The 20,814-nt window shown below is 47.9% G+C and overlaps 9 protein-coding genes across 9 annotated transcripts; 5 read left to right on the forward strand and 4 right to left on the reverse strand.

Moving 5' to 3' along the window:
- Positions 1–116: 116 nt before the first annotated feature.
- On the forward strand, positions 117–4,953 carry FTJAE_6984 (nucleoside phosphorylase; the record flags this gene model as incomplete). Its single annotated transcript, XM_037353653.1, has 9 exons — positions 117–160; positions 257–380; positions 430–453; positions 504–627; positions 766–1,324; positions 1,407–1,822; positions 2,095–2,745; positions 2,804–4,570; positions 4,727–4,953. The coding sequence occupies 9 exons, from the start codon at positions 117–119 to the stop codon at positions 4,951–4,953; spliced, it is 3,936 nt and encodes a 1,311-aa protein (XP_037205931.1).
- A 573-nt stretch (positions 4,954–5,526) lies between these two features.
- Positions 5,527–7,272, forward strand: FTJAE_6985 (fucose-specific lectin; the record flags this gene model as incomplete). Its single annotated transcript, XM_037353654.1, has 1 exon — positions 5,527–7,272. The coding sequence occupies one exon, from the start codon at positions 5,527–5,529 to the stop codon at positions 7,270–7,272; it is 1,746 nt and encodes a 581-aa protein (XP_037205932.1).
- A 731-nt stretch (positions 7,273–8,003) lies between these two features.
- Positions 8,004–9,187, reverse strand: FTJAE_6986 (uncharacterized protein; the record flags this gene model as incomplete). The annotated part of the gene is made up of 3 exons (XM_037353655.1): positions 8,004–8,063; positions 8,119–8,844; positions 8,912–9,187. 3 exons carry the CDS (start codon positions 9,185–9,187, stop codon positions 8,004–8,006), a joined length of 1,062 nt encoding a protein of 353 aa, XP_037205933.1.
- A 1,725-nt stretch (positions 9,188–10,912) lies between these two features.
- FTJAE_6987 (uncharacterized protein) lies at positions 10,913–12,322 on the forward strand (the record flags this gene model as incomplete). Its single annotated transcript, XM_037353656.1, has 2 exons — positions 10,913–11,064; positions 11,122–12,322. The coding sequence occupies 2 exons, from the start codon at positions 10,913–10,915 to the stop codon at positions 12,320–12,322; spliced, it is 1,353 nt and encodes a 450-aa protein (XP_037205934.1).
- Positions 12,323–12,417: 95 nt separating this feature from the next.
- On the reverse strand, positions 12,418–13,347 carry FTJAE_6988 (haloacetate dehalogenase H-1; the record flags this gene model as incomplete). Its single annotated transcript, XM_037353657.1, has 1 exon — positions 12,418–13,347. The coding sequence occupies one exon, from the start codon at positions 13,345–13,347 to the stop codon at positions 12,418–12,420; it is 930 nt and encodes a 309-aa protein (XP_037205935.1).
- A 909-nt stretch (positions 13,348–14,256) lies between these two features.
- On the forward strand, positions 14,257–15,111 carry FTJAE_6989 (uncharacterized protein; the record flags this gene model as incomplete). The annotated part of the gene is made up of 2 exons (XM_037353658.1): positions 14,257–14,472; positions 14,545–15,111. 2 exons carry the CDS (start codon positions 14,257–14,259, stop codon positions 15,109–15,111), a joined length of 783 nt encoding a protein of 260 aa, XP_037205936.1.
- A 690-nt stretch (positions 15,112–15,801) lies between these two features.
- On the forward strand, positions 15,802–16,881 carry FTJAE_6990 (maleylacetate reductase; the record flags this gene model as incomplete). The annotated part of the gene is made up of 1 exon (XM_037353660.1): positions 15,802–16,881. One exon carries the CDS (start codon positions 15,802–15,804, stop codon positions 16,879–16,881), a length of 1,080 nt encoding a protein of 359 aa, XP_037205937.1.
- Positions 16,882–17,204: 323 nt separating this feature from the next.
- On the reverse strand, positions 17,205–18,127 carry FTJAE_6991 (uncharacterized protein; the record flags this gene model as incomplete). The annotated part of the gene is made up of 3 exons (XM_037353661.1): positions 17,205–17,332; positions 17,393–17,629; positions 17,911–18,127. The coding sequence occupies 3 exons, from the start codon at positions 18,125–18,127 to the stop codon at positions 17,205–17,207; spliced, it is 582 nt and encodes a 193-aa protein (XP_037205938.1).
- A 234-nt stretch (positions 18,128–18,361) lies between these two features.
- On the reverse strand, positions 18,362–20,759 carry FTJAE_6992 (uncharacterized protein; the record flags this gene model as incomplete). Its single annotated transcript, XM_037353662.1, has 4 exons — positions 18,362–19,669; positions 19,719–20,166; positions 20,219–20,368; positions 20,422–20,759. 4 exons carry the CDS (start codon positions 20,757–20,759, stop codon positions 18,362–18,364), a joined length of 2,244 nt encoding a protein of 747 aa, XP_037205939.1.
- Positions 20,760–20,814: the final 55 nt, after the last annotated feature.

The following is a 20,814-nucleotide window of genomic DNA, read 5'->3' on the forward strand; positions in this document are numbered from 1 at the left end:
TTCTGCCGTCGTCGCTTATCACCTGATTTTATTTATCTTTCGCTATCTACTTTTTCCTCGATCGAGCGGAAATCGGTTATTACATTGTCTTGGCTTCATTTGGTCTTTTTTCGAAAATGGATGATTCTCAATCACCTGACATTTACACAGTGCTTGAGCAGTTCAAGCAAAATTTGAGAAGCAAAAAAGACCTGAAAAACTTCAGGGCCACGACGCTGAATACGCTAAAAGACAGCATTTCGGAAATATAGGCAAGACAGCATGCGCGTCGCCAACTGCAGAATTTGAATCGCTTGGCGCCTTTCCTTGAGGCCACTAAGCAGTATGGCGATGTGGCTTCTTTGTTCTATGAGGGCGATGAGATCATGCCATTTATCTGGGTAGGCTCCTTTTACACAATGTGTGTTATTTATACTTACATTATCCTAGGGACCAATGAAATTCCTCCTAGAGGTAACCTATCTACTACCTCTGTAAGTCTGCGAGCTGACTCTAGCGTATAGACAGCAAGTTCATCCAGCTCTTCTGCAGAGGCTTTTGACAAGCTTGTTGGCTTGTATGAGAAGGTTGGGGAGGCACTTCCTCTTCTCAAGCATTATGAAGACTTCTTCCAACGTGCCATGCCACGTAGGGCAAAAGGACTTGCTCTTATTTATAAAGAAATCATGACTTTCCATCGAATCACCTTGGAATGCTTTGAAGATCTAGGCTAGTTTCTAATTCCAACTATGCAACCTTTAAGGGGCTCTAACGATATAAGTATAGCATGGAAGAAAGTGTTTGATATAAATTGGGAGACCATTGAAAGCGCATTGCTTCCCATCATATCAAATTTAACTCGATATCGAGACGATATTCAGAATCAGACCAAAGAGACTCGAGCGGATAAGGCTGGAACAACGCCACAACAACTGTTGGAGACCGGAAAGAAAGGAGCAAACGATGCATCCGATCTTCGAGCAGCTTCTGCTACCCACAAGGAAGTCCAAGCAACATTAGATGCGCCTCAGACTGATTCCGGTTATGTGTCCACCCATGCAAACTTCATTCATGACCATCGTGCGGTAGACAACAACAAGGACGACGCAAGCACTGAATACTCTACAACATCAAGCTTGACTTCTCTTGAATCGGATAACTATATCGAAACATTTGCACGCCATTTGGCTAGTCATACTAGAGGTCTATCTGCCGACAAAGCAACACAGACTCGGATTTCTACTATTCTCCCTCCTTTACTAAAAGCTTTTGCTCTGCAGGTCGGTCAACAGACTCAGCCCCCTTTGAACAGAAAGGCCATGGCATTTGTCCATAAGTATAGAAGGTAAGTCAATAAGCTCAATGCTTTGAGAACACAGGCTACATCGCCCAGGCTGAGTTGGCTGTCCTGACAAGATATGGCTTAGAGAAATCGCTGAGACATTCGAGAATATCCAATTCAACCGAGACCCCGAAGGTTTACCAGAAACCTCCCAGCCTTCGACGTCCGACGACACAATAGATCGCCGTGGTTTCCTTGACGAATGGTTCAAGCGTGTTGAGTCTCCATCAGGATGTCAGGAGAACGAACAAAACCATCAGGCAAGCCCGGAACCAACTTCCACAGAGCCAGAGCCCGTATCAATTGAAGAGAGCTCAATTCTTCAAACCACAGCCTTTGAGTGGCTATTGTCTCGACTACTCAAAGAGTTTCACCTGACTCCAATTGAGCCATACGCCATACAGTCAATCGGCGAAGGGATACTAGCAGCTCTTCCACCCCCTCGATCTATCAGTAGGAAAAGTCTTACCCCGACATACAACGTTTCCATTGAGCTTGAGTGTAAGCTATTTCAGTTCTTTGAGAGGCAGAAATACTCAAGGCATCCACATGAAGTATTCGACGGGGTTATAGCCTTGACAGGATCTTGTTATGACGTGCAGGCTGCTACATGCGGTCAATACCTATCCCAAACTTGGCCTTCCACTGGACCATACATCCTTGAGGTGTTGAGAGACTGTTTAATGTTGAGGCCTGGAGCTCCACAGACCGGTAGGCGTTCAACCACCTCGATTCTACAGCCTTCAATGACTGGCTTTATTAACTTTTGTCAGTGTCGTATCCAGATGGAACCACCCTCAAAATGAGAGTAGAGACTTATGCGTTGATAGCAGAGGTCAACGGAATGGCCGCTACAGTTGCGGAAATAGGAGAACAGCTTGCCTGGTTGGGGGCCGCTTTCCGAGAGCGGCCAGATGAGAATGGACTCATATGCTGCACACCAGACATCATCGTCATACCAGAAGATTTGCCATCATTCCAGTCTAACTCTCAACCTGCGCATGGCGTTGATTTCAGAATATATTTCGACGTGGAGACGGTTGAGGGAAATCACAATACGAACGGCCAATGTTGGCAGTCTCTTTTCAAGAGTCCCACCCTCGTGAGGGGCTACCCTATCCCTCGGCGGAAAGAATGGAATGTTGGACTAGAAGCCAGCCTCGACATCATGGCTGGCCTTGCTCAAACCCATCAGATACACACATTTGGCGATAGGTTTTACATCAAGGGGTATTGCACGATGCTAGTTCCTACTCGCCGTTGCAGTGATATCCAATACTGGCATCTTATCCACCGAACGGATGGCGGTCGATTGTCTCACTTCCCTGATGACATGACTGAAGAGCGATACACAGGGAGTATGAAGGACCTGGAACATTTTCGGCACATTCTAGGGTGGTGCTCAGCAGCTGAGTCTCTTCTTGGTATGAGATTTTCCCTTGTCTACTTGTGGTTTTGTTACTAACTTCAATGTCACGTCAGGTTTATTCAATTCATCCCGTACACAAGTCGCTTGCTCAATGCTTCCGAAATGTGAAAAGGGTGCGGCTCTTGCTGGGGAAGCTTATAAGAGAGAACGTCCTATTCCAAGAATATCCAACTACTTTCCTGTGTCGGAGGACACAGCCCCATCAATAGGTTCAGTGGACTATGACTACCGACTCAGGCTATTAGAAGCACAATTCTTCCTTCTTTGGGACGAGAAAGAGAAGCGAGGATGGCTCATCAATGGTGCTACTGCTCTGCTACACGCTGTGGAAGAATGCATCGCACCTGATATGAACGGAGATTCCCGCTCTGCCTTGTTGTTCGGAAAGCATTGCTCCGAGACGGCACACCAAGGCCGTAGCCCATCAGTCGTCCAGATACTGAATGACAGAAAGTACCAGAAACTTCTACTGTACGGTGAGGAAAACATGCAAACTACCGTTGGCGACAAGATCAAAGAGTTGTGCAGTATATTCGAGTACTTCGTCGACCTGCAAGGCCATTCAAAAACCACAGACAGGCTCAGTGGCAGGTCCCGAAAGTACCTGGAAGGCTGGGATTTCGAGGATGTAGTCAGCAACTTCAGGACTTTCCATGCACGACAAACTACCCTAGAAACACTGGGGAAAGAGTGGGTTGACTTTATCCGAGCTATCAAAGCTGTGACCCTTTTTGGACAAGGCTTTGGAGAGATCATCCGGCCACAAAAGACCTGCAGGCGATGGACTACCCTACCGAAAGGGAAATACTATATTGCAACACTCGTTTCTGATCTCCATAAGGTGTTGAAAGAGCATGGGAACTGTGGCGATGGCCATCTACGACTTGGCGACAATTTGATATGGCATTCTGCAACGCCTGGGTCTGACTTTTGCAAATGTGATCAACTGGGTCAACAGATGGGTGGACGCCACCGTTGCGAGCCAGTCCAGGTATGCTTTCCCTTGAACTTGGCTGAGTCTCTAGAATCAAGGAAGAGCAAAATACCAGACAACAATGAGGGTGCTCTGATATTTGGCCATCACTCTCTGTTTCCATGGTTCTGGGATGATATCGGTGTTCCTAAGAAACGGCGAGACATTGAAGCCCTTTACTTCCCAAGAACAATCGAAAAAAGCATCGGTTTATCGTCCGATAGCGGTATTGGTTCCTCTATGTCGAGATCCCAGGTCGAAACTCCGGATCGGCAGAGGTCGAGGTCGCAAGATAGTTCTGCTGAGCCATCAAGGAAGAAGCAGAAGACGGCAACTACTACTTTTCCAATCGAAGCCAACTCTCCCGACAGTTATGTGGGTATCATATGTGCGTTACCACATGAGCTAGCGGCAGTCAGAGCGACATTCGATGTGACACTGGAAAAATACAAGAAAGTCGAGGGCGACGCGAACTACTACTTTACTGGCAAGATTGCTCACCATAACGTTGTGGCTACGTGCCTTCCTAAAATGGGAACAAATCATGCCGCATCGACTGCGAAGGATATGAGTCGCAGCTACAATCCGTCGTTGTGTCTCCTGGTTGGCATCGGTGGAGGCGTGCCTTCAGCAAAGCACGATATACGGCTCGGCGATGTGGTTGTAGGGAACTCTGTGGTCCAGTATGACTTTGGAAGTGAGACAGAAGCGGACTTCCAAATCAAAGACCGTGTTCTGCAAAGCTCGCCAAGTGATGTGGAAAACCTCGTCAGCTCGCTGTGCTCCGACCCAGTTCTCATACGCAGCTCAATTGACCGCTACCTGGGCGAGATCACCGCTAAGGAAGGTATGGCTCATTACTGCCATCCAGGGCACGAACGAGAGATTTTTGATCAGTGCTGCTCAGCATGTCGATCGGTACATCAGTCTTGCAGTCATTTTAGAGAGCGAGAGCAACGAACGAATTCTGGGGTCAAAGTCCACTATGGAAAGATTGCATCAGGCAATAAGGTCATCAAGCGTGCAGTGTTCCGAGATGAGATCGCGGCGAAGCATGATGTAAAGTGCTTCGAGATGGAGGCTGCCGGTATTGCCAACACAATGCCTTACCTGGTAGTTCGGGGCATTAGCGATTACTGTGATGGGAACAAGAACGACGACTGGCATGAATATGCAGCTGCAACAGCAGCAGCATACGCTAAGCTACTACTCAGTAAATATCATAAGTAGCAGGGTGAGAAATAAACCAAAGATTCACAATCCTTCAAAGCCAAGCTTTGCTTTATATGAACACCAATGTATGAATAGAGTCTTATTAACTACCTGAGCTTATCTAAGGTATGAGCACCAGCGATGACCTGTTCTCGTTCAGAGACTATGGCGGTTAAAGGCAGAGCTGAAATTCCACACTAACGAATTTTCATTGGCTGCAGTCCCCTCTAGCGCGTAGTCGGGAGTGTTCCGGTTCGCCATTCATCGAATCTGAGACATGCACGAGAGTCGAGAACTCAATAATAAGACTAGCGTTTCGATAGCTATGTGATTATGTAGGAGACACAGATTTATGGCTTGGAGGCTTGAAATATTGGGCATGTGAGCGGCAGATGGGGAGTCACCTGGCAAGCAAGCTGCGGGCGCCGACATGTTATAAAAACAGTGTTGCATCCAGCAACAGTGATAAAAGTCTGATAACGCAAGCATCTCCACTACCCGAGCTTCTGCGCCTCGTTGAGACATTTCGAGCAAAACAAATCTATTTACTATTTACTCTGTTACATACCCGCTTGCTGTTTGCAAAACACAATGTCAAACACGAACCCCAATCTCCCAACTCCCGCGATCAATTCAGCGACTTACTATGACGTTGGTACCCAGCAGTTGAATCTATTCATTACCTATCCCAGCGGCTTCTCTCTCTGGCCAAAAGGCATAGTGGTCGACCTCATCACACCCCCATCTACATCCCCAACCAGAATCGGAAACGGAGCCCCAATCTTTCCAGCCAATTCGAATACGGGAACCTTGGTGATGCCACTGGCATTGACTTCGGCTTCTCAACAAGGCCAACTGACGGTTGCTTCTCTAGATGCATCTTGGGATACGGGTGCTCCAAGTGATCCTTGGCAGTTTCCTGTAATCACTTCATCGCCTTTAACCAGCCCCGCTTCGGCCAGTTTCAATTCTCTCGGTTCTGTTGAAGTCACCTGGACATATATTGCTGGGATGGGCGCAACTGGACAACAAGTTGCACTAATCATTCCGGGCGAGCATCCGATTACAATAATAGTTGAAAGTCCGGATGTTACTGCCACCTTCACCATGGCCCAAGCCAATAATATGTTCTCGCCAGGCCTTACGGTCACCATCCAATGTGCTGCCATTTCACCGGGCCTGTGGGCTGCTCCTGTTACCACCACTTTTACCATTCCCCAGTCCAGTCAAATGACTCCTTACTCGATCAAGGGTGCACCCCCTATATCCCCCAACTGTACTATGACTAGCCTGCCCGTGCATGGCACAAGCAATTTGGAGGTCTGGTGGGGAACCGCTGAAGGAGCCATTGAGACAACTTGGTTTCCCAACACGGACCTATGGGGGTTCGCCGGCGCGTCGACAATTTCTAACACAGGATCTTGTCTAGCTTCAATATCCATCACCCCTACCAATCAACAGGTTTGGTGGATCACAGAAACTGGGGCTATTGATGGAAAGGTTTATAACGGTAACGGATGGGCGTCTCCCGGGACTGGAGCTGGCGAAGCAATTCCCTTCAACGTAGCCGGTACAGCTTCAACAACCAATGGTGGTTCCATGACAGGTCTGGTACTAGAGGGCAACACTGGAGCGATCCTTTTCTGGGTCGACCCTTATGGCGCCGTCGCATACTGCAGATGGCTTGCTAGCTCGGGCTGGCAGAAGGCTGTGTTGGATGCGCTTCCTCAGAAAACAGCAAGCGCTACTACTCAGCTGTCTGTCCTGTCTGTCGGCAGTAGTGTCTATCTGTTCTGTGTTTCTCCAAGTGGTGCAGTTGTCGGTGCTAGTTGGCCCAACGCCTCCTCGGTCGGTAATTTGGGTTGGATGTCCCAATTCACAGTTCCGTCATCTGGCAATGCGGCGCCTGGGGGTGGATTGGCTTCCTTCAGCGTAAACAGCGTAAGCACAAAGGAGATTGCGGTTATATGGACTACGGCACAGAATAGCATCGAAATGTCTCTTGTTTATGGTGGTGATTCACCTCAAAACATACAGCTACCTGTTACCATAGCTCAGTCGGTTTTAGGAGGGACTGGTATAGCAGCTTATTCCATGGAAACAAATCAGTGTTCCATATGGTGGATTGGACAATCAAGCGATCTTAGGAGGACGAACGTGGATCTCACCAAGCTCCAAGCAACAACGACCCCCGACTGGCCTGTATTCGAGGACCTTGGCCCCGGCTCTTGCAAGCAAATGCGGTCGCTTATTGTTCAGCCAGCATCGGCAACGGAAATCTGTCTCTTGTATGTCAGTGCGAATGATACTGTTGCAGTGTTGTCCTATACACCCTAGCAATAGAGCTTGACTGTGGCTCGTAACGCTGTGTTCACGTCTTAATACTATATCTTTATTATATTATATCTCTGCAATGTCCCTAAACCTATCAGAATACCAGAGTGGCTTTGATTCATACGCTGGGAGGAAGCAGTCTTATTTATAATGAAAGATCATGGTTCTATCTTATCGCCTTATCTTATCTTATCTCATTCTACACACAACTGATAATAAATACTTTAGGTCAACAATAGGAGCATACTGACTTAGTTACCCTATACCAAGTTCTATATCAGTTGATTATTTTAAAAATTAAGTGCTAAACTGAGCAGTCTATTTTAATTGAGTATAAAATATTTATTTAAACTTCCATAACACTCACCAAAGAGCTCGATACCAGGATCAAAACTTCCACAACGCGTTTTTGCGATCTGCCGGAACCGTTCAGTACTCAGTAGAAAGCCGGGTTGACTAAGAGCAGATTCCTAGCTTCATTATCGACAACCCCATCCTGCTGGTCCTTCTCCTCGTTCTCTCGGGTCTATACGGCGGCATTTATCTTTGAACGGCACAAATACCATTCCCCACTGACATCGAGAAGCTTCTTTGGAAGATTGAATCTATTGACATCACCATCTCTATGCCCATATTCCTGCTAATATCTGTCTTTGGTCTTGGCTTTGCCCAACGATGTCTCGCATACGAATCTAGTTAATACAAGAGACTATAAATCTTTCAAGTTTAAACTACTAAAAGTAAAGACAGAAATAAACCGAGCCCCCATAGCTGGAAAGACAATCTTCCAGAGGCTGCAGAGCAATAAGTAATATCTTTAACCTTTTCTTCATCCTTTTCCCAGCTCACATCACGCCCGCTCTTAACTACCATTTCATGGCTATGCTCTAGGTCCACTGTACCTCTAAAGCGAACTGTAAAATCACCAGTATAAGCCGTTTCATCTTCGTTTATACGGTTGCGATCGGTTGAGTAAGACTTCCTTATGGAATCTTTACCAAATGTTCCAGCAAACGCGTGAAAGGGACCCTTCCATTCGAACTCAGCCGAATGAGGATCAAAGCTTCCCGAGAGCATAGTGTTGTTGGCAGGTTCTACCACAAGGTGATTGCTTCCGTTGGAGTTGAGTACCGGAGATGAGAACTGGCTGCTGTCAGTTGCTCTGTAGACTCCAAGCCCATCATATGAGCATTCAAATTGGTATCCGTCATCCGTACTGGTGACGTTCTGCACACGGCAGGTTGGGTTACTCCGGCTCACAGTATCGGACGGATCGAGCCCATACATGACTTCGTTGTAGTGGAAGTCTGATACGGTTTCCATGGCGAGGTTAACGGGCGGCGGGAGGAATGTATCGTCCCGTTGTGCGAGGAGCTCGGACTGGTTGGTGTCCTTGGGCCAGCCATAGAGTACGCCAAGAAAGGGGTTTTTGGGACGTGGGATATAAGGTCTTGAATTCCCTGCAGCGGAATGAAAAGGATCTAGTATAGCCAACACGCCTGTCAGCTCCCAGTTGGCCTTAATCTCTGATTTCTGGCAGGTACCGTTGCAACGATCGAGCTCGAGCGAAATTTCCTATCTCAAGTGTTAGATAACAACAGCATGCTCTGACCTCTAGATAAGGAAACCTCTGTAAACTTACTACTGTTCCGTTGTAGTACGTGCCAATCCAGCGATGCAGCCATATTGGATTGGTATGACCAATTTCCATCCGGCATGGGTTACTGCGCGCTTCTTCCTCTGGGCTAGGAGCACTGTTACCACCGCCGCTGTCACCGTTACTGCTTCCTCCACCGCCGTTTGATCCACCGTTGTCGTCGCTGCCGCCTCCTCCGCCTCGACGCCCCTGCACATAGAGCACATTTGAAAGAAGCACAATAATCAAAAGCTGGAAACGAAGGATTGCGAGACATGCCATCTTGGCTATGGCATACAAGCAAGACACGGTCCTCGAAGGATAAAAAGACCAAGAGATAGTGAATCGCGCAAACGATGGGCAAGGTAAGCTAAATAATAAAGGAGGAAATTTCCGCCGGTCATGCGGATTCAAGGCATATTCCTGGAGATCACTTCAGCCGCACCAAACGTGCGCCAATAGCCAGCCACTGTTTTATGCTTAATCTCACCTAGTCGGTGATTAATGGAGGTGATCGGCGGTTCATGTGATTTAAAGTCTGACTGCATGACTGGGGTTTTAGACCCTAGTGCGTTTGCGTTGCGTAAAAAGTGAGTCTCCTTCCATGTCGGAACTAGGGTCATGGAAACAAAGGGAATGGATTCAAGAGTAAGTGACAGATCCACCAGTATGCAGGCCCAGGCTCTCAGGTCAAATAAATGCTTGGAGTTTAGTCTAGATGCCCTCGTTCCACCAGACAGCCCCAACCTACTTTGGCACCTGTGCTGCCTTTCGCTCTGCTTAGAAGATAGCATTGTGACTTTTAAATAATGCCTCTGAGTTAGAAGAAATGGTCAGATCAGCGGCGAAGGCCGTGGAACTGTCGCAAGACGATACTTCTGGTAGACCGTTCTATCTTTCCGTTCTATGTTTAGTCCTCCAGAAACGATTCATGAAGACAGGGAGGTCCTCTGATCTCAACCTGGCGATCGAGGCAGTTTCTGATCTGTTGAAACTTAGACTGCGCGACCATCCACCATTCCTGGCATAACTCTCAGCTTGCGGAACAAGCAAGATCAAAGACAAACGCCTGTTAGATGAGAATCTGCACTTGATCAGTGCATGCCGGCTAGCTTGGTTTAGGCATGTGGTTGGACCGCTCTGGGAAGTCGGCGATGAAGCTTGCGTCGATGTTGCGCAGACAGTCTACCAGGAGCTGAAGGATTCTAGCAAGGACGATGGATCTGTCTGCTAGGGGGCTTTGCGGAGGCTTCGTGATACATGGGTGATGGATGCACGTATGCGGGCGGCCAAGAAGAGTCTCAATCGCTCCATCGTAAGAGTCAAAGATCGCGAAAATGACTGTGAAGATCAGTTGGAGGACGTACGACGGCAAGGGATATCGTGCCGCTGGATGAGGACGAGAATTCGAGGCCTGCTCCTTGGGGAGCTTGTGTGTATCATGGAAGTAGAATAATCATTACAAAGACGACTGGCACAGGTATTTATATGTCTTATCTCGATAGAAGTATTGTATTTCAATTGCGGTGCCGGAATTAAACACTTATTATCCATTTGGACCAAAAGGGATGTCGACTTTCCATGCTGTAAGCCACAAGGGGCATGCATTCCCAGTGTGGCCAATTAGCGTGTATCCCATACTGTCAGGGTCGGAGTTCCTGCAAGGGGTCGTAGATCACAAGCGACAACGTTTTTCAAGGGGTAAGTTGACTGTTTCAGGCGAGTACTGGTGGCGCATTGCTCATCCTTTGTCCATCCAATATGATTATCAGCCCAAAGACACCGTTACCCTTTTGTAGAGGAATGGATTAGGTTGTCGGTCTAGTGGCGTTGGTGGGCGGGAAATAATGATTCAGCCCTGCTTATCTCCATTCCAATACCTGGCTCTAAAAAGAAGGTTGTTTCATCCCTTGCGTCGATCATTTAGCTATTTGAACGGATGCCCTGTCCTCATAATATTGAGGCTTGTCCGTCTGTTCCTCTTGTGAGAACACATTATCCGTCACAATGGCTGTGGCTACTGTGGGTCCAGCATACAAGCTGTGGTTTCTATCGACAGGCATTGTCTTTCTGTTATTCCTTCTTTTCGCATTTTATACCGACTCGATCAAATCGCCTTTGGACTACGCACATGCAAAAGCAGCAGAGTTCTGCAGCGAGTGAGTACCAACTTATATAAATGGTCCTGGATGTCGCTAACCACTCGCGACGAACAGTTCCGCTCCACAAACTACAGCCGAAGCCGACCCCAAAGACGGAAAGTTCGGCAACTGCAAAGACCCCTATCGCCGCCCTGGCTATCTCTACGTCCCCGCAGAAACAGAGCGATACCGAGAGACACGATGGCTGCCATTCACAGACAAGTTTCTCAACTCTGATGATCCCGAAACTGCAGAGTATCCCCACGAGGGAGGAGACCTTATCTTCAACGATACAGACGTCCCGCGAACATTCTTTAAAGGATCAGATATACCTATAGAATGGATGAAGCTAGCGGTGAAAGAGAACAAGCGTCGAAAGGAAGCGATGGCGCATGTCACGAACGCAACTTCAGAGGACTATCACAGGATGAAAGACGACGCTGAGTTTGGATGGCTCTGGGGCCGTCGCGTCGTATCATTTGGCGACTCTATCGACAGGCGAGCAGCTAGGTATGTCTGCCACGAGTTTGGCCACGACATGGCCTTCCCCAAGCTCCATCCGATAGAGAAGTGGCCCATGGGTGTCTGCCATATCCCAGCATTCAACCTTACCTTCACTGCCTTCCACTCTGCGGGTGGCTTTACCTACAGGCCCGATTGGTTCTGGTACAAGGAGATGCGTATCATCCCCTTTGAGCGGCGCTGGGAAGAGCTCTGGCAGCCACATGAGCGAGATATTCAGGGTCCCAACGGAAGACCCGATCTGATACTGTGGCAGAACGGCCTCTGGGATCAACGAGGGTTCCAAGTCGGTGGACAGAAGCTCCATGAAGGACAGAACGCCACCCTCAACGGAAGACACAGAAAGATGGTCTGGGATGAACTCCACTTCTTCTTAGCCCGCACGAAGAAGTATGCCGAGATGCTCATCAAAGAATTCCCAGACACGCCAATGATGTGGCGAAGTTTGACATATCACCAAAAGACTGGGTCGGGGGATATCATGGTCGTTGAGATGGACCGTGTTGGACGCGCTTTGGCACAGCAGTATGGACATGAGGTGTTTGAATGGGGTCGTATCATTAGTCTTATGGGGAGCTGGTATGAAGACGGTACACATCCGGGCGAGGGGGCATTGACCTGGTTATGGGGAAACATGATTCTTGAGTATCTCGCTCGATCAGCGAAATCAAAACTTGGAGGAGACTATAGGTTTCCGTATTTTGACGGATGGGAGAGATGCCATGACGAACTCGTGGCGTGGGGAGGCCGGTAGAAGAGTTTCGTTACTTGAATAGAGTCGTTTCCTTTGCGCTATCAATCCATCGTTATAAGCATTCTTCAAGAGCGATAAGATGTTAAGTCTCTTGACTACTGCTCGAGGAGAAAGGGTATCAGAACCTCAGTTAGACCTTCTGGGTCCTCTTCAGGAATAAAGTGCCCGCACTCCAACGCCTTGCCACGCACATTTCGGGCATACTTCTGCCAGATTTCAAGGGGCCCTTCCGACTTGTTTTGCAAAGACTCGGCAGATACTCCTGCATTGCCCCAGATCGCCAACATGGGAGCTTGTATCTTATTCCCCTCCTGCAGATCCTTTTCATCGTAGACCTTGTCCAGGAACGCTCCAGCTCTGTAATCCTCGCACGTGCTATGAATTCTTGCTTCGTTGCAGTACGCCTTTCTATACTCCTCGAGTGCCCTCTCATCAAAGTCGTCAAGGGTCCTGTTCCTCGTCCAACTCGCTAGGGTATGTTCCAAGTAGTGCTTGCCATTATCGGCGCCTTTAATCACCTTTTCGGGGAAAGGGTCTGGCTGAGCGAGGAATAGCCAGTGGTAGGCTTTCAGTCCAGCCGTCACGTCCCCAAAACCTTGGAACATGGCTGCAGTCGGGATAATGTCGATTACAACCAGTCTCAAGATTGCCTCAGGATGATCAAAGGCAAGGCGATAAGCAACTCTGGCACCGCGATCGTGTCCGACGAGGAGAAACTTATTGTATCCTAGCTGGGACATGACAGATATGCAATCGTTGGCCATCAGCCGCTTGGAATAGCCGGATCCGTTGGTGCTAGGAACGGTAGCTGACTGGCCATATCCACGAAGATCTAAGAGGATAACACTAAAGTGGGGGACCAGGGGGTGTACGATATGGTGATACTCGACGTGTGTCTGAGGGAACCCGTGGAGGAGGAGAAGAGGGGGTTTTCCCGAATCAATCTTGGTGCGGACAAAAATGGAAACACCATCTGCGGTCTCGATAAATTGGCGAGTGAAGCCCCGCAACATATCTGTAGCCATTGCGGGTTGAGACTACGCTACGATATACTGGATGGAAAGTGAATGAACAGGATCAAAATGATGAGTTTATAACGCGGAGTTTCGACACCTTGGGAGTATCCGAGGGGCCTCCTTCTAGCGCGGGGTAATAAACTTCCGACCGTGCACATAACCACTACTCGCCTAGTGCAGTCTAATCATTGCGATAACATCAAGACGTATACTTATAATTGCCGCCTGGAACCTTTTATCTTGGGTTCTTTTATCTACATTTGTCCTGCACTGTTCCCTTTAAGCCTTGTAACGAACAACTGGCTGCTGCTCCTTAACGCCAAAGACAGCATCGAGAAGCAAAGTGTTGTCGTTAGCTGATGCAGCCGAGAGCTCTTTGAACCCATTCAGGCTGTCCACAACCGGTGACGCGCTACGATTAATGGGATTGAATTAATTACAAGTCAGCTATGAATCAGTAAGCTATTATGTACTCGGCGCCATTCTGACTATTTGAGACTATCCAAAGACCTCAGTGGAATTGGAGTCATTTAGATACCTGAATGTAACGGTTAACCTATAGCTCCAGAAGTACCCTGGAAAAGCATTCTGCCGAAACCGTGAAGGATCTTCATTTTAGAAAGTTAATAATAAAGTCTATAATCTAGTAAGGAAACTTGAATACGAAATTTTAATATATATATTTAATTAATAGAATGTAATATATAGAGATTTTAATAATTAACTTAATTACTTTATATATAACAATTTAACGTTTTTACAATACTCCTACAGCCAATGCAGATAACCTGCTGAAAATAGTTCTAACGGATAAACTCTAGACCGAACACACTGTTAATAAAATAAGGGGTGTCTCTGCTGCACAGAAACGAAAGCTTTTAAAACAACTACTATATTCTTATCTCCCGAGACGTCAAAATGCAAGCTATTATTCCAATTCTACTGCTCCCCGAACATGTGACGCCTACCCCATCCAATCTTCCTCTCCTCAAAGCCATCCAGAAGGTCCTGAATGACTCGTATACTGCAACGTATTGTGCATATCCCGAGATCTTTGGGACCAGCCATCTTCGCATGGCAGATCCAGCACAACTAGCAGATATCATTGGTGCTGACGGCTTTACCATCGTGCTGGTCCGTGTCACTTCGGATGGAGCAGATCAATAGCCACAATTATGCGAAGTGCTTGCAACGGGTAGTGTGAAGGATTTTGGTGAGGGGGATGTTGAAACATACGCGCAATGGAGCAAGAATCGAAGTGGCAGTGAATGGGAAAGTCAGGTAGAAAACCGAGGATCCAGCGGTGCAGCGACTAAGCGGAGAGCAGAAGAGGTGCAAAAGTTCGAAGTCACTGCGTTTGCTGTGTCGCCTCGTTTTCAGGCTGCTGGGCTGGGTGCTCAAGTGTTGAGCGAGATCAAGTGGTTGGTGGTCAGTGATTCAAGCGGTCCGAGGGTGCGAAATATCACTGCAGACAATGCAGTTCTGATCCGTGAGCTAGGACTGTCAGGCTCAGCAACCAACATCGCGCTGCAGGGAATTGACCTCAATCGACAGAAGGATACTATGGCAGGCGTAGAGATCAGAGCGCCTGAAGGAAAGATCCACGGCACAGCCAAATCAAAGTTGGTATTGATGGCTATCAGGGAACTAAACAACGAGGCATATTATCAAAGAAGAGGTTTCCGCACCGCATGGAGCGGGACTGTCCCAGTAGGAATGTGGGACTGCAAGAAAGAATGTACCATGGTATATATGGAAATGGACGTGGACTAGATGATCTAAAGACTCTGTCAATCCATGATATAGTAGATCGAACATAAACATAGCCATCTTATCGAGATAGTAACTAGGGTTTGCAAGACTGTATTTTAGCTTTTTTTTTTTTTTTAACTTACTGAAGTCTTATTAAGCTCTTACATAGAGTAAAGTAGTCTTTCACTTAATCCAGAAAGATAAGAATCCTTATTATATTAATAAGGTATAATGATAATAATAGTCTATTGCTGTATTGCTAATTCAAGCGCATCTCACATCAAGATTTGCTTCGGACCTATCACAGTGATGTATTTATCCAATAGACCTATATTTCCTTGCCGTTGGGGAATGTACCCATAGCCCGAATCTTAACAGATCGCGAAACGATTGTTACGACAGTTCTTCCATATACGGGATGAAAGGCGGGGAAGACTAGGTCTTGACCAAGCAAATATCCGCCATGTAACCCGACTACCTCGGAAGTTCCTTCATTAGCGGGGTCAAACTTGGTTTATTCGGCCGTCCCCACCAAGGCGCACCTGTGAAATCCCAACGCCGAAGGCCGGGTCGGGTCAGGGACCGGAAGTCCGGAAGTCCGGAACCAAGACAAAGCAAAGAAAGCTTAGTACTTCTACAGGAGAAGAACACAATATTTATAACGATAACGATATCTTACTATATTCCCAAGAGCAAACTAGCTCAATCAAAATGGAGCCCTTTGTGTACAGCCCTTTGCCTCACAAGATCATCTTTGGACAGGGTTCAATCCGTCAACTTCCGGAATGCCTTCAGCAACTTGGTTTCCGTCGGGCCCTCGTCCTATCGACACCCTATCAAATTAACCAAGCCAAACAAATCACTGATATTCTCGAGTCGCACGTGGAAGCCAGTTGGATCTTCTCTGAAGCCACCATGCACACTCCCTTGAATGTCACCGAGAAGGCCCTCGCGTTTTGCCAGGCTAATAACCCCGACGTTCTTGTATCTATTGGGGGCGGAAGTACCACCGGGCTCGGCAAGGCGATCAGCTTCCGTAAGGGCATCTACCATATTTCTATCCCGACAACGTACGCTGGTAGTGAGGTGACGCCAATTCTCGGTGAAACTGTTGATGGCATTAAGACGACCAAGACACAGATGGAAATCTTGCCTAAAACTGTTATATACGACGTCGACTTGACCCTCTCGCTTCCACTTCCCATGTCGCTCACCAGCATCATCAACGCTATCGCGCATGGCGTCGAAGCGCTCTACGCTCCCAACTTGAACCCTATCGTTAGTCTAATGGCCGTCGAAGGTGTGAGGTCTCTCGCAAACGGATCATACGAGCTACTCAACGATCCCGATTCCATCGTGGCACGATCGACTTGCCAATATGGCGCTTGGCTCTGCGGAACTTGCTTAGGTAGCGTTGGAATGTCTCTGCATCACAAGCTTTGCCATACACTTGGTGGCTCTTTCAACCTGCCCCACGCCGAGACACATACGATTGTTCTCCCGCACGCATTGGCTTACAACGCTCCCAAGGTTCCACAGGCCATGAAGGCTTTGGCTGGAGTGCTTCCAGACAGCCAGGGAGATGCTCTACGCGGTCTTAACACACTGCTCAACAAGCTGGGTGTTCCTCGGAGCTTGAAGTCCATTGGGTTTAAAGAGGAGGACATTGATAAGGCAGCTGATATTGCTGTCAGTAAGTCTTATGCTAATCCCAGGGAGATTGATCGAGATCTTATCCGCGAAGTCATTAGAAGGGCATGGGCTGGAGAAGATGCAAGGGCAGATTTGTAACGAAGATCTATTAAATGTCAATAAGAATGGCCATTACTTAAAGCCTCTTTTCCGACTTGAGTCATATTGAGACGGTGTCTCTGGAGGGTGTTTTATTCGTAGACTGATGGTCATTCCACCGATTCAATTAATAGTTAGCCATAGGCGAGGAGATATGTCAACGTATGTCGAATCCCTTGCATGTTACTTCCTCCTCAAGTCTATCAACAAAATGCTACACCCAAGTCTATCTGAGCTTTCTCCAATTCCGTATCGACAGCTGACTGCCTACAGGTCATCTCACCTAATAAATCTCGGTGTCTAGTCTTTCGAGCAAGATGAGCTCAAGCTTCAACCTCATCACCTCGCTCAAGAGCAACAATAGGTCTTTTCTTTCCCCTGTCTTCTGGCATACTAAGACTGCTGTCACGCTTCACCTCCTTCTCGGCTTCAGTGCCGGCTTTGGCGGTATCTTTAAAGCTTAACCTTATAGGCCGCAGTTATCCATGGTTAGATCCAGACTCGGATTCACCAGCCTTGACACTAGTAGCCTGGGGCTTTCTCAAATCCACTTCTGTTTCTTCGTCGTCCTCGATTACTATAAACTCTTGCTGTGGAAGCAGATTCGTCTCCTTCTTGCCGCCTACCAGAGCTTCCCTGAGAGAGTAATGGTATAGCCGCCTCCTGAAAGGCCTTTCCGGAGAAAACTCAAAGTCTTCATCAGTCAGTTCTTGTGATGAATATGGAAACCCGGCGATCTCAGCGAGGTCTAGGATGAGTTATTTTGACACAGACGTAATTTATATTATCATAACCGGGAAATCCAAAATACGAGAGAAATATCACAGCACCACCACTCGGCACTTCAGGGAAGCGTTCCATTTGCCAACACTTTTTCCAACTCCTCATCGGAAAGAAAGTCACTATTAAACCGTTGGGTAACATCCCGCTCCTGGCGAGCTCGTCGTTCTGCATGTGCTGAAGATTCAGCCTCGTCAGACTCATCCACCGCCCTCATTGGCCTTTTCCCTCTTCGTCGCTCTGACATACTGGGAGAGTCATCACCAGTATCGCTGCCAGGTAGGTTTTCTTGATGCTGCATCCTCTCAGCTCCGTCTGGTCTGTATGCCCGTCTGATCGTCCTCTCCGAGGGACCCACTGTGCTCGGCGTGACACCATCTTCCTCCTTAATAACCATGAAGTCATCGGATATTGTAGGCCTTTGGAGCGGCCGCTCATTTTCATCGTCTCCTATACTGAGCAGCATGCTGCTCAGTGAGGCTTGGTCTGAACGTCGTGTGAAAGGCCGGGTGGATGCCAAGTCTAGTGAGTTAATATTCTGATCTTGGGCCCAACCTGTTGTAATTTCTTTCCACTTGGTACGTAACCCGAACCCCCGATATTGCCTTAACTCATTACGAAACCTTTCAAGATGACCTCCAAGGCGCATTACGTTGTCTGAGGTATGAACAGCAAAGTTCCAACTTTTTCTACCCTCAGCTTATGAATACAACGTTGATCTCCACCGATCAGTAGCGTCGGGATCGTCTCCGTATTTGAACATAAGTACGTGAGTCTCCGGTGGGCATGAAAACAGAGTCCGTGGGATGCCTTTCACAGCCAGTGACACATCGAGGATAAATATGCACAGCTCTGCTTGAAAGTACGTGACCTCAGCAGCTTTCCTGGCAATCAAGAACTCCCTGGTTGATGCCCTCGCAGATTTCCATTCTTTATCCTTTCTCCATGGCCAGATCGTCTCATCTAGAAGCTGAGGTCGCTTTCGCAAATCTTCTGCAGTAGCCAACTGATCCATTGCCGACGATACACGAAAGAATGACACGGTTGGTTCGTTCCTTCCAATCCTGTACCTGGAGTAGAGTTTATGCACGAATCTACTTGCTCCAGGCCGGGAGCAAGCACGAAGAACTCTCGGCTTCTTTGCAGCTCGATTATCGTTTGTCGCAAAAGTCGGTAGTTTCTTCCAGACGAAGTTAATTTCGGAATCTCGAGCGCTGGGTTCTGTGTCAACTTGAATACAAAGGTTGTAGAGACAGGCAGCCAAGTTATCCTCGGCTGATAGATGCAGAAGACCTCGGAATCCTTCCAATGTCTCAATCATAGGTGCTGTTTCAAAGAGTACGATACTTGGAAGTGAGTCTGGCGAGGATTGGACGGAGTCTTGAACAAGCTTTTGTGAGACTGCTAGATAGGTGAGTTCTCTCACTGGCTCCCAACTCGGGCTGAGATGAAATGTTGCAGCAAAAACAACGTAGAAGACATCTTCTGGGTGTAGTATGTCAGACAGACTGCGGTCAGTATCTGTCCACAGGAGTTCCAAGTCGTTGAGCATCTGGCCCTTGACGAGACAGGGTCCTATTAAATTCCCTAAAAGGGAGAATATCAGGTCGCTTGTCTCCCTGTTCGTCGTGGCTGTTCTCAGGAACGGCTCTACATTGTGGTGTGTGATAGCTACACCAATGCAATGGGACCGGACAAATCTAGCGTCTCGAAAAACTCCTGCTTCGCTGTCGAATTTGCGCAGAGGGTCTCCGATGGGCTGACTCGTTGCGTTGTCACTGTTGCTGAGGTTACTGGCAATCCACCGTGCAACATTGCCAGCCTTTGAGGGGATGTCAACATCGCGTCTCAAGCTTTCTGAATCATGGGGTGCAAACTTTTGCAGGCTGTGTACAATGCCCTCACGGTAGATATCCCGCGCCCAGTCAGCAATATAGTCGATGATGAGGAGAAGTTGAAGTGCTCCACCCAGCGAGTCGACACAGCCACTCCAAAGAAGAACGACTCTCTATAAGCCAGGTTAGCCCATGATCGTGACCCATATTCGCAACACTTACATAAAATATCTTTTCGGCGGTTGTATGGATGAAGGCGGCGGATACTCTCCACTCCTCGCCTCTATAGGATAGAAACCAAACAAGTGGACCTCCATCCCATTCTCTCCTTTCATTGGTAGCCTGCGATAGTTCGTGCTGTATGGACAGGAGCTCTCGAATAGCGAAGGCAGTCTGAACCTGGTTATTGGTGAAACTATCAGTGCTCTTCTCGGATTTGGCCTCAATGACGAGAAAGGGAAACACAAGAGGATCCCCGTCAAGCCTAAACGGACTACTCCTGACATCCTCGGCGTAGCTGAGTAGCCGAGAAAGTCTTTCGGTAACATGGAGTCCATAAACACGATCAGGGCGATGCTCGCGCTTCGGGAGCTCCGCTCGCAATTCACTGGAGTAGACTATCCCTTCTTCAGCTCTATCGTCGAACAAGGGGCTAATTCCCTGCTCTTGTCTATAGAAAGGAATGTTAGTTCAAAGTCATGAATGCTATGCAATACGCTTACATGTCTCGTGACAAGTCGTTGGGATTACATGTGCAGGGCTTGCGTTTCCTCTGTCGAGCCCTGAGAGAATTGGCATCACCCTCCTCAGCCGCTTGAGTGCTTGGGTCGGCTTCTTGTTCAGAGCGCCAAAGTCGGCCACGGCAATTCCGACTTGTGCAATAATCAGTAAACTTGCCAAGAATGAAGAGCTCGACGAAGCTTACCACGCGATCTCTACAGAGAATCGGGCCATGACTTCGGACTCGAGCGCTAGACGCCATCCGCTTTCATTCTTCCTGCTCTTCAAGCAGCGTTTGGCGCTCTCTGTAATTCGTTTCACGCGCCGCTGAACCTGGTGCCTCCATGGGAACCGCGCGGAATCTGCTGTTATGCTCTCACGGTATTCTGGGTAATCGGTTTTACCCAGACGCCGAATGTGGTCAAAGATGGTGTTGCAATTGCTCGGCCACTGAGGATTGGCGATTGAGTCAATTGGCCCATCAAAAATGATGTTGTATTTTTCCATCAGCTGTCGCTGAATCTCACGTCTATTGGGTGGCATTGTGTATTGAGAAGCGCCGTGGGTGGTAAAATAAAATTGCGATTGTTTGTGTGTA

Source organism: Fusarium tjaetaba (assembly GCF_013396195.1).
Source record: "Fusarium tjaetaba strain NRRL 66243 chromosome Unknown NRRL66243_c0000138, whole genome shotgun sequence".
Taxonomy (NCBI): Eukaryota; Fungi; Ascomycota; class Sordariomycetes; order Hypocreales; family Nectriaceae; genus Fusarium; species Fusarium tjaetaba.